We start from the raw sequence: 12,124 nt of genomic DNA, 5'->3' as shown, positions 1-12,124 counted from the left end.
CGGGGGGGCGGGCCCCCCGTGCCGGGGGGGGGGGGGGGCTGGGAGCCCGGTGGGCGCTTGGCCGGACTTTGCTGGGAAGGGAGGGGAGGGTTTGGCTGCTTTCTTGGCCACCCCCACTCAGGGGCGTAGCCAGAAAATTTTGGGTAAGAGGGGGCACCCCGGCTGCACCTGCTGCTCCTCTTGCAGAAGCAGCAGCTCTGGCTCCACTGTGACCTCCAGTCCTCCTCTGGTCCTTTCCCCTGGAGAGAGACTCAATTCCAGTCTGCTTTTCTGTGCAAGCCGGGGAGGGCGGGGGGGGCTTTTCCAACTTGGTCTCCCTTTTGCATTTTGCAATTTTATTTTTTCTTGGCCTGGAAAAAGAAAAAATGAGACTGAAGCTTCCCTGGCTGTGTGTGGGGCTATTTTGGAACACCCGCACACACAGTGCTCCCTCTAAGCTGTGGAGTCTTGTGAGCAAAAATTCTACTTTCTGAGCACCTGGCATTAAAGTGGTGAGCGAGCGATTTGGCTACTGCATCGATTAGTTTGCTCTGGAGGCGTCCCTTCCTGAGCGAAGACAAAAATGTGTGAGCCGGAGGCTAAAAACCTGTGAGCTGGCTCACATTAACTCAGCTTAGGGAAAACACTGCTGCACACATCTCACATAATATATATTTTTAAATTTTTCTGGACTTTTTTGAATTTGCTGTCTGAGGGGGCAGCACTCATTAGTGTGGGGCATTGCCCCCAAATGCCCCCCGGTGGCTATGGGCCTGGCCCCACTGGTGGCTATGGGCCTGGCCCCACTGCATTGGTTGCCTTCCCACACAGGCTGGTGGAGACCTTGGGGGGGGGGACCATGGCAGTAATGGGGGGGCACTCAAGACTGGCCAGACGACGGGAAGCACGACAGAAGGCAGCTTGCGCAAGTGGCCAAGGGGGAGTGCCAGGGCGGGCGTCTTCCTCTCCCCATCCCCCTGGAGTGGTGTTCTGAGTCTCCCTCCCGTTCTCAGCCCTATTTACCCTCTTCCTGCTCCAGGGAGTCATAGATTTGGATGCCTTGGGAAAGAAGGGCTACAGCATCCCCAAAACGGGCACGATCCAAGTGGTGAGTTGGGGCGGGGGAGGAGGGAGGGCTGCTTGGGGCTGGGATCCGGCACCCCTGGCCACTCCTCGGAGGGAAGGGAGGGGGCGGCTGCCTTGGTAGATCTCCTGACAAAGATATGTAATCTTTCCTTAAAATCTGCCTCCATTCCTGAGGATTGGAAGGTAGCTAATGTCACTCCCATCTTTAAAAAGGGTTCCAGAGGAGATCCGGGAAATTACAGGCCAGTCAGTCTGACGTCGATACCGGGTAAATTGGTGGAAACCATTATTAAGGAAAGAATTAGTAGGCACATAGATGAACAAAACCTATTGAGGCAGACTCAGCACGGTTTCTGTAAGGGAAGATCTTGTCTCACTAACCTGTTAGTGTTCTTTGAGGGGGTGAACAAACATGTGGACAAGGGGGATCCAATAGATATTGTTTACCTTGACTTCCAGAAAGCTTTTGATAAAGTTCCTCATCAAAGGCTCCTAAGTAAGCTCAAAAATCATGGGATAAAAGGACAAGTCCTTTTATGGATCAAAAACTGGCTAATTAATAGAAAACAGAGAGTGAGTATAAATGGGCAGTTCTCCCAGTGGAGGGGTGTAAGCAGTGGGGTACCACAGGGATCAGTACTTGGTCCACTGCTTTTTAACTTGTTCATTAATGATTTGGAGATGGGAGTAAGCAGTGAAGTGGCTAAATTTGCGGATGATACAAAGTTGTTCGGGGTGGTGAAAACCAGTGAGGATTGTGAGGCACTCCAAAGGGATCTGTCAAAGTTGGGCGAGTGGGCGTCAACATGGCAAATGGGGTTCAATGTGGCCAAGTGCAAGGTGATGCACATTGGAGCCAAAAATCCTAACTATAAATACACGTTGATGGGGTCTGAACTGGCAGAGACTGATCAAGAGAGAGATCTTGGAGTTGTAGTAGATAACTCACTGAAAATGTCGAGACAGTGTGTGACTGCAATAAAGAAGGCCAATGCTATGCTGGGGATTATTAGGAAGGGTATTGTAAACAGATCAGCCAATATCATAATGCCCCTATATAAATCAATGGTGAGACCTCATTTGGAATACTGTGTGCAGTTCTGGTCACCACACCTTAAAAAGGATATTATAGCTTTGGAAAAAGTGCAGAAAAGGGCAACTCGAATGATAACAGGGTTGGAACACTTTCCCTATGAGGAAAGGTTAAGGCGCTTAGGGCTCTTTAGCTTGGAGAAACGACGACTGAGGGGTGACATGATTGAGGTTTATAAGATTATGCATGGGAAAGAGCAGGTAGAGAAAGAGGTACTTTTCTCCCTTTCTCACAATACAAGAACTCGTGGGCACTCCATCTGCTTGGGGCTGGGATCCGGCACTGCTGGCCGCTCCTCGGAGGGAAGGGAGGGGCGACTGCCTTGAGCAGGGGGGGGCCTTGGAGGGTGGGTGGGGGAGCATGCCTGGCCATTCCTGGCAGCATCCTTGAGAAAGACAGGAGCGCTCCATCTACGATTGTCAGCTGCTTAATGGGCCTTTTGTAGGACCAGCAACAAACATCAATTTAAACTTCAGTGTAACCACAAAAGGAAACTTCCCCTTTTAGAAGACTTTCAAGCAAGGAGAAGCGGGTGTACAATTCTAGACACTCCCGTTGGGGTTGATTGTGTAAAAAGGATTTAAATTGACGGGTAGCTGTTAGATTGTTCAAACTGATTATTATTGTTGATATTGCATGTAATGAATATATATACCTGTTTTAGAATATTATGAATAATACAGAATACACTTTATAAGATGGAACAGGTAGAACACTTTAACTTATACATAAGGTTTTTGCAGTGTCTATATTTGTTGTTTGGCTGCTCTCTGCTCCGGCAGACCTTATTCAACCCCAACAAGACGGTGGTGAAGATGTTCCTTGTGACCTACAACTTCCACGACATGCCTGCCAACCACGTCACCTTCCTGCGCCATCGCATATTCCTGGTGCCCGTGGGGGAGGAGGAGCACGGATCCGGCCCGGCCCTTGGTGGGCTGCCCAGGAGGGTGCTTTGCTACCTGATGCACCTGAGGTGAGGACCCCTGCCCCCGCAGCTCTGCTGTGCTTGTGCGCAAAGGAACGGGCTCCCTGACGAGGTTGATCACAAGCAAAACATGAGCCTGCAGGGCGACGTGGCTGTGAAAACAGACTTAACAGAAGCAGACTTAACAGAAGCCTTGTGTCCAGATCTCGGGAGGGGGTCGTTTCGCTCTATTCTGCTCTGGTCAGGCCTCACCTGGAGTCCTGTGTCCAGTTCTGGGCACCACATTTTAGGAAGGATGTTGACAAGCTCGAGTGTGTCCAGAAGAGGGCAAGCAGGATGGTGAGAGGGTTGGAATCCAAGTCTTACAGGGAAAGGCTGAAAGAGTTGGGGATGTTTAGTCTGGGAAAGAGAAGGCTTCGAGGGGACAGGATTGCAGTCTTCAAGTATTTGAAGGGCTATCATGTAGAAGGTGGAGCAGATCTATTCTCTCTTGCTCCGGATTGCAAGACTAGATCGAATGGGTGGAAATTACAAGGGAGCCGATACTGGCTAAATATCAGGAGAAACTTCCTAACTGTCAGAGTGGTTGAGCAATGGAACCGATTGCCTCGGGAGGTGGTGGATGCTCCTTCGCTGGTCGCTTTCAAGAGGAGGCTGGACAACCATCTTTCGAGTACGTTGTAGGGCTCTCTTTCGGCTGTGCTCCTGCAGAGTGCAGGGGGTTGGACTAGATGGCCTGCAAGGTCCCTTCCAACTCTACATGCTATGATTCCGTGAGGTCAGAGCCCGGCCAGACCTTTTGCAGTCCCGCAGGGCCTGTGAGACGGAGCTCTTCCGCCAGGCTTTTGGGTGAGGTATCCGGCATCCACCAGATACGGCCTCCCCTCCAGGGACCGCAGATCCACATGGCTGGTATCGGCATCACCCGTCAAGGCCTGTTGGGCATCTAGTACTAGATTGCTTTAGGTTTTAACTTTTAATTGATTTATGTGTTCTAAATTTTAATTGTAACTCTGCACTGTGTGCAGATGGATGTGTTTGGAACCCGCCCTGAGCCTGCTATGTGGGGAGGGAGGGCTATAAATTTAATAAATAAAATACATGAAACCCCCCCACCCCCAAATAGGTGAGGCCCACGACCCCTGCTGCAGCCTCCCTTGGAGTGGTCCTCATTTGCTGCCTGCCAGAAGGTTGGACCAGAACCAACGGACTGAAATTAAATCAAAAGAGTTTCTGGCTAAACATTAGGAAGAACTTCCTGACTTCCTCAGTGAAACAGGCTTTCTTAGGAGGTGGTGGGCTCTCCTTCTTTGGAGGCTTGGAGCCAGCTTGGTGTCGTGGTTAAGAGCGGTGGACTCTAATCTGGAGAAGCTGGTTTGATTCTCCGTTCCTCCTCCCCATGCAGCCAGCTGGGTGGCCTTGGGTCAGTCACAGCTCTCTCGGAGCTCTCTCAGCCCCACCCACCTCACAGGGTGTCTGTTGTGGGGAGGGGAAGGGAAAGGAGTTTGTAAGCCGCTCTGAGACACCTTTGGGTAGTGAAGGGCGGGGTATAAATCCAATCTCCTCCTCCTCCTCTTGTTCTTCTTCCTCCACTTGCACCTGCTGGATGACCTTGGGCAAGCCAGAGTTCTGATAAGAGCTGTTCTTGAAAAAAAGAGCAGTTTCTGTCAAGAGCTCTCTCAGCCCCGCCTACCTCCCAGGGTGTCTGTTGTGGGGAGGGGAAGGGAAAGGAGATTGTAAGCCGCTCTGAGACTCTTGAGTGAAGGGCAGGGTATAAATCCAATCTCTTCTTCTTTTAATTACAGGATAGATTCCCATCTGACAGCAATGCTGATTCTGTAAACTTAGAATCATAGAATCACAGAGTTGGAAGGGACCTCCAGGGTCATCTAGTCCAACCCTCTGCACAATGCAGGAAATTCACAAATACCTCCCCCTCCACACCCCCAGTGACCCCTGTTCCACGCCCAGAGGATGACAAAATCCTCCATGATCTCCCACCAAATTGCTTCCTGACCCCAAAGTGGCGATTGGCATTTCTCTGGGCCACAAGAACTAAACACTGAGGCAATCCTTCCCGCCCTCTGTCTCATGATCTGCCTAAGTTCACAGAATCGACATTGCTGTCAGATGACCATCTAGCCACTGTTTGAAAATCTCCCAAGAAGGAGAGCCCACCACCTCCCGAGGAGTCCTGTTCCCCTGAGGAACTGCTCTAACTGTCAGGAAGTTCTTTCCAACGTTTAGCTGAAAACTCTTCTGATTTAATTTCAACTTGTTGGTTCTGGTCCAACCTTCTGGGGCAACAGAAAACAACTCCGTACCATCCTCTATAATGACAACCTTTCAAGTACTTGAAGAGGGTTATCATATCACCTCTCAGTCGTCTCTTCTCGAGGCTAAACATACGCAGCTCCTTCAACCTTTCCTCACAGGACTTGGTCTCCAGACCCCCACCATCTTCATTGCCTCCTCTGGACACGTTCCAGCTTGTCTATATCCTTCTTAAATTGTGATGCCCCAAATTGAACACAATACTCTAGGTAAGGTCTAACCAGATCAGAGTAAAGCGATACCATCGCTTGATGTGATCTGGACACTATACTTCTGTTGATACAGCTCAAAATCGCATTTGCCTTTTTAGCTACTGCATCACACTGCTGACTCATGTTCGGTATATGGCCTACGAAGACCCCTAGATCCTTTTTGTGTATACTACTGTATATACTACTGCCAAGACAAGTCTCCCCCATCCTATAATTATGCATTTGATTTTTCCTACCCAAATATCTAGATAATAAATATTGATATTTATCCCCTTGAAATTCATTTTATTTGTTTTACCCCAGTTTCCCAGCCTATCAAGGTTATCCTGTATCCTGACTCTGTCTTCTACCATATTTGCTACCCTTCCTAATTTAATATCACCAGCAAATTTAATAAGTATTCCTTCTATTCCTAGGTAGAGCCAATTTGGTGTAGTGGTTAGACGAATGGACTCTAATCTGGGAAAACCGGATTTGATTCCCCACTCCTCCACATGCAGCTGCTGGGTGACCTTGGGTCAGTCACAGTTCTCTCAGAGCTGTTTTCTCAAGAGCAGTTCTCTCAAGAGCTCTCTCAGCCCCACCTACCTCACAGGGTATCTGCTGTGGGGAGGGGAAGGGAAAGGAGATTGTAAGCTGCTCTGAGACTCCAAGTGAAGAGCGGGGTATAAATCCAATTTCCTCCTCCCCCCCTCCCCCCTCCTCCTCAAAAGATCACCACTTTTGGGGCCAGGAAGGAATTTTCCTCCACGTCAGGTTGTCCAAGGGATCTTGTAGGTTTTTTGCCGTCCTCTGGGCATAGAGCCAGTGTTGATGGGGTGGGGTGGGGTGGGAGGCAGTGTTCCCTCTAAGCTGAGTCGGTGTGAGCCAGCTCACAGTTTTTTTGCCTCCGGCTCACACATTTTTGTCTTAGCTCAGGAAGGGTGGGGCTCCAGAGCAAGCCAATTGATGCAGTGGCCAAGTCGCCTCTCACGAATTTAATGCCAGTCGCTCGCAGAGTAGAATTTTTGCTCACAGGACTCCACAGCTTAGCGGGAACATGGGTGGGAGGTAGCTATGAATGTCCTACGTTGTGCAGAGGGTTGGTTGGAGTAGATGACCCTCGGGCTCCAGCTCTGTGTTCCTGTGCTTCTTTCCAAGACGGCCCCTGCAAGCATCTGAGGAGCTTTTATTTCCTATTTATTTAAAACATTAACAAGCCGCCTTTCTCCCTCATGGAGCTCCAGGCAGCATGTAGCTTAGATGAAATGCATAAAACAGAATACATAAAATGCATTGTAAAAACCCCAGAATTAAAAAATAATGTGGTTTTTTTAATATAAATGTTTGCTAAACCTAGCCTTCCAGGAAGCTGAGTTTGTCCTTGGCTGTGGACGGTCCTGCGGCTGGGCTTTGTCTTGTCTTTGCGTGGTGCAGCTGCAGACCGGCCCCACGCCAGGAAGGGCGGCTCCTTCCCACGGGAGCTCGGCTGTGACATTCTGGGGAGAAGTGCCACGATGGCAGCCGTTTTCACAAGGGCCTTTCCGTGGCATCTCGGAAGAGGGCCACGGGCACTGGGTCCAGAATTAGGGGGAGAAATATGGGTGGTGGTGGGGAACCTTCCAGATGGAGGCCTTGGCTTGCCCCTTGGGACTGGCGTTCTTGCCGGCTGCCGCACAGGCAGGGTCCTGTCCCTTGTGCTGTATCTGACTCTGTCCACCTGCCAGATTGCGTCTGTCTCCCTGGCCCGTCTTGCCCCACGGTGGGCACAGCAGAGTCGTGCGCCAGAGGGGCCAGACGACTGGCTTGCCCTCGGAGTGGTGGACGGCCTGTGATTCCTCAAGTCCCGACCTCTACTCGCAGGTTCCACAGCTCCAAGTCTGGGAAGATTTACCTGCACGACGACATCCGCCTGCTGTTCTCACGCAAGTCCATCGAGATTGATTCGGGGATCCCGTACGAGCTGAAGTCCTTCACGGAGTTGCCGCGCAATCCCTGCTACTCGCCACGGACCTGAGTGGGGGTGTGTGTGGAAAGAATCTGACCTGGAGCCAGCAGCAGGAAGGAGAGACTGGGACAGCAGCGCTCTTCCCGGGGGACGTGGCAGAGGCCAGACCCGGGCCAAGGAGAGTTTGCCGTGGACCGAGCAGCGTGCTTCGTATTTATTGTCATGGCTGGGCCAGAGAGAGAGATGCGCCTCTGCCCTGCTTGGACTACAAATGCAGTGATCGGAGTGCTAATTCTGGTGCCCTGAGCAGCTTTGGTGGGGTGCAAGAGTGTGAGGGGGGCAGGTTTGCATTGAGGGGGAAGGACTTGGGTGCCAGGGAGGGGTATCTCAAGGCGGGGGGGGGGGACCACGGACAACTGCAGGGCCTGCACAGAGAGGGGGAAAGGGAGGAGACTCTCCACGTGACCTTTGCATTCGGGGGGGGGAGGGGGCAGGGAAGAAGGTCCTCTGCTAGGTCTACTTTGGGGCAGAGAGAACATTTTCTGTTCAGGCCGTCATCTCCCCTAGGATAGCAGAGTCGCTCTGGCTGGAGCAGGGGGCCTTGCGGAGTGGAACAGCCCCAGGTCTGGAAAACGGAGGTCTTGCAGGCTTTTACAAACTTGTTTCGGGCGGGGGGAGGCAGAAGAAAATCTCTGGGGCGCAGCCGGTAGGGAGAGAGAGAGAGAGCGCACAGGTGTGTATGAAGGATGGCTACAGCTTTGCCCTGGGAGGGAGGGGGGTAGGGCCTGCCGCTGCTTCTGCTTCCCTTCCGCTCAGCCATGCTCCCCCTCACTGGGTCCAGCTGCCCAAAGATCCTGCCTTGGGGAGGCCATTGCGGAGGGGAGGCCCGTGGGGATCACATTGCTGCCCGCTTAACTCCACCCTCCGGATTCCTGCCCCCTGTGCTGTGACCTCGAGTGGAAAGGGAGAAGGCTTGCCGGGGGCGGCGGGGGGGAGGTTTGGATGGCGGGGGCCAGGCCCTTGGCTGGAGAACGGGTGCGAAATGTCCGGGGAGGGGGTCTCCTCCCAGAGAGGAAGGTGTGTGGGGGTGCCACATAAGAGCAGGCCGTGGCCCCAGCAGGGATGGTGTGTGGGGGGTACTGGTTGGAGACCTTTGTCCTTCTTTGGAAAACAAAGGCTTGACCGCCTGCGTCTGTGAAGGGCTGTGGCCAGACGGGAGGGGCTGGGGGGGGTCCGAGGGGCTGGGGGGGGTCAGTTTTCCTTGCCCCTCGGAATTGCCACAGTCTCTGTGCACGTTTTGAGTGGTGTGAAGCCTCCTGTGCCGAAGCGGCAGGACAGGAGCCGAAGGGCAAGAGTTGGCGACACTTGAAGATATTTATATATTAAAAAAGGGGTGGTACCTTCTCCTTCCTTTTTGGAAAAAAACTCAAACCTATTCTATAAATGTGTGTTTGAAAACAGGACCTGGTCTCTTGTGCTTTGAGGACCTTCTGATTCCAGTTTAAGGGGCTGCGGTGGCTCAAGGGGTTAAGACGCTGAACTGCAGACCGGAAGGTCGGTAGTTCGAGACCCGAGTGCCTCGTGATGGAGTGAGCTCCCGTCTCTGGCCCCAGCTCCTGCCAAGCTAGCAGTTCGAAAGCAAGAAATTGCAAGTAGATAAATAGGTACCGTTTTGGTGGGAAGGAAACAGCGTTCTGTGCACCTCAGCATCCAGTCATGCTGGCCACATGACCACGGAAACATCTTCGGACAGCACTGGCTCTTCGGCTTGGAAACGGAGATGAGCACCACAACCCTAGAGTCGGATTCGACTGACTTTTGGGCAAGGGAAACCTTTAATTGCAGTTTAAAGAGGCAGTTTTGATTTTGCCACAGCCAGAGTGGGGTGTGGGTCTGCGGAGGTGGAGGGACCCCCACTGATTACTGACGGCCCCATTAATCTTGCCGCCCTGCGCTGTGCTGGCGCCTGCAGGGAGAATGGTTTCTTCAGAGCACTCTGGCAGTACTTCTTCCGCAGCTGCTGGGTCCCTCTTGGGAACTCCTCCACTATATTTTAGAGACGGGCTGGTCCTGCGCTCTGTCATTGGCCTTTCTTGGATGCACCTGCAGTTGACAGAGGTGTCCTGCCTCTCTGATCTCCTCCCACCCCTGGGTGAAAGCAGGCCCCTGCCAGCTGAGGGCCATGGCTAAATCTTGTTCCAGCCTCCCTTTCTTGTTTTGAACCAATGTCCTCTGACTTCAGGCTCCAGTGTAGATTCAAAGGGAGGGGGGGCGTGCAGATCTTTACGGAAGACCAACAAAAGACTGTTCCTGGACAGAGAGGAACCACAGGGACTAGAACAGTGTGGCATCTTAGTTTCTTGGCAGAAAGTGGGGGAAGTGATCACGCTTGCTAAGATTTCTGTCATGTGTCTCATAAAATTTCTCAAGGACTTGGTTTGAGCATCAGGTCCGCAAAATCCCCCGCTCTCCGTGGAACATAGGGGTTTCTTAAAAGTCAAAATTGGAGGCAAGCCTGTTCTTGCGTTCCAAAAGCTACACCTTTATCAGCATCCAGATCAGTGGCCCACTTATCCTTCTTGCCCTCTTGATTGCACCGGTTGGGAACTGGGAACATAATGCTAGCCATTAAGTTTAGCATTTCTGTAAATACGGAGTTGCCCCAACCACATTTAAATTGAGGAGGAGGAGGAGGAAATTAGATATTTTACCCCGCCCTTCACTACCGAAAGAAGTCTCAAAGCGGCATACAATCCTTTTCCCTTCCCCTCCCCTCCCCTCCCCACAACAGACACCCTGTGAGGGAGGTAGGGCTGAGAGAGCTCTTTCAAGAACTGCCCTTGAGAGAACAGCTCTGAGAGAACTTGTGACTGTCCCAAGGCCACACTAACAGCTGCAAGTGGAGGAGTGGGGAATCAAACCCGGTTCTCCCATATTAGAGTCCACGCTCCTAACCACTACACCAAAGTGGCTCCCTTAGAAAGGGTAACTTCTCTCAAATGAGGGGGATTGTGAAGAAGAAACTGAAATGAAAGGTAAGGAGGGTCATCCCTTCAGGAAGCTTGGAGACTATTTTAAAACTACAATCCTAGAAGCTCAGATAAAATGTATACCGCAGGTTAGGAAATAGGTATTAAAAAAGGCCTGCATGGCTAATGAACAAAGTAATGGAAGTAGTAAAAGGTAGGAAGGATCCTTTTAAGTAGTAGAAGGCTATTCTGAGTGAGGTAAATAAAAAGGGAGCACATGCAGAGGCAAGCAAAATGCAAGTTGGTGATCAGACAGGCAAAAAGGGACCATGAGGAACATACTATAAAAAACTTGTAGACCAACAATAAAACTTTCTTCAAATACATTAGAAGCAGGAAACCAGCCAGGGAGGCAGTGGGGCCCTTGGATGACCAGGGGTTTAAAAGGTTTACTGAAGGTTGATAGGGAGATGGCAGAGAAGCTGAATGGGGTTTTTTTTGCCTATGACTTCACTGTTGAAGATGGGAAGTGTTTGCCCTCTCCAGCACCGCTGATTTCAGGAAGGGTGTTGAAAGACCTGCGTCGGATTGAGGTGATGAGAGAGGAGGTCCTACGACTGATGGAAAAATTAAAAACTGACAAATCACCAGGCTCTGATGGCATACATCCAAGAGTCCTGAAAGAACTCAAAATGTGAACTTGTGGATCTCCTGACAAAACTATGCACTCTCTCTAAAATCTGCCTCCATTCCCAAGGACTGGAAGGTAGCTAATGTAACCCCCATCTTTGAAAAAAAGGTTCCAGAGCAGATCCAGAAAATGTCAGGCCTGTCAGTCTGACGTTGGTACCTGGTGGAAGTCGCTATTAAACATAGAATTAGTAAGCAGATTGATGAACAAAAGCTATTGAGAAAGAATCAGCAGGGATTCTGTAAGGGAAGACCTTGGGTGAACAAACATAAGGACGAGGGGGACCCAGTAGATGTTGTTTACCTAGACTTCCAGAAAGGCTTTGATGAAGTTGCTCATCAAAGGCTCCTAAGTAAACTCAGCAGTCATGAGAAAAGAGGACAAGTTCTCTTGTGGTTAATGAACAGGAAACAGAGAGTGAGTCTAAATGGGCAGTTTTCACAGTGGAAGGTGGTAAGCAGTGGGGTACAGCAGGGCTTGGTACTGAGTCTGGTGCTTTTTAACTTGTTCATTGGGAGTTGGGAGTAAGCAGTGAAGTGGCTAAGTTTGCTTATGACACTGAATTTTTCATGGTGGTGAGCAGTGTTCCCTCTAAGCTAAGTTAGTGCGAGCTAGCTCAGTTTTATACCCTCCAACTCACACATTTTTGTCTTAGCTCAGGAAGGATGGCACCAGAGCAAACTAATTTATGCAGTAGCCAAATCGCTTGTTCACAACTTTAATGCCAGTAGCTCAGAAAGTGAGCTCACCAGACTCCACAGCTTAGAGGAAACATTGGTGGTGAGAACTAGGGAGGACTGTGTGGAGCTTTAGAGGGATCTGTCAAGACTGGCCGAGTGGCAAACGAGGTTCCATGTGGGCAAGAGAAAGATCTTGGAATCATGGTAGGTAACTCGTTGAAAAGC

The 12,124-nt window shown here is 50.9% G+C and overlaps 1 protein-coding gene across 1 annotated transcript in view; it reads left to right on the top strand.

Moving 5' to 3' along the window:
* The window catches only part of FAM214B (family with sequence similarity 214 member B), an 11,586-nt gene extending 3,945 nt beyond the window's left edge, over positions 1-7,641 (top strand). The window contains exons 4-6 of the mRNA XM_015406812.1: positions 1,019-1,087; positions 2,941-3,134; positions 7,475-7,641. Of these exons, the coding sequence (XP_015262298.1) occupies positions 1,019-1,087; positions 2,941-3,134; positions 7,475-7,628 (417 nt within the window). The 3' untranslated portion in view covers positions 7,629-7,641. The remainder of the gene's footprint in view (positions 1-1,018; positions 1,088-2,940; positions 3,135-7,474) is intronic.
* The last annotated feature ends 4,483 nt before the right edge of the window (positions 7,642-12,124 follow it).

This window comes from Gekko japonicus, unplaced genomic scaffold (genome assembly GCF_001447785.1).
Source record: "Gekko japonicus isolate JY-2015 unplaced genomic scaffold, Gekko_japonicus_V1.1 scaffold765, whole genome shotgun sequence".
NCBI classification, from domain to species: domain Eukaryota; kingdom Metazoa; phylum Chordata; class Lepidosauria; order Squamata; family Gekkonidae; genus Gekko; species Gekko japonicus.
This window is presented reverse-complemented; position numbering and strand designations above follow the sequence as displayed.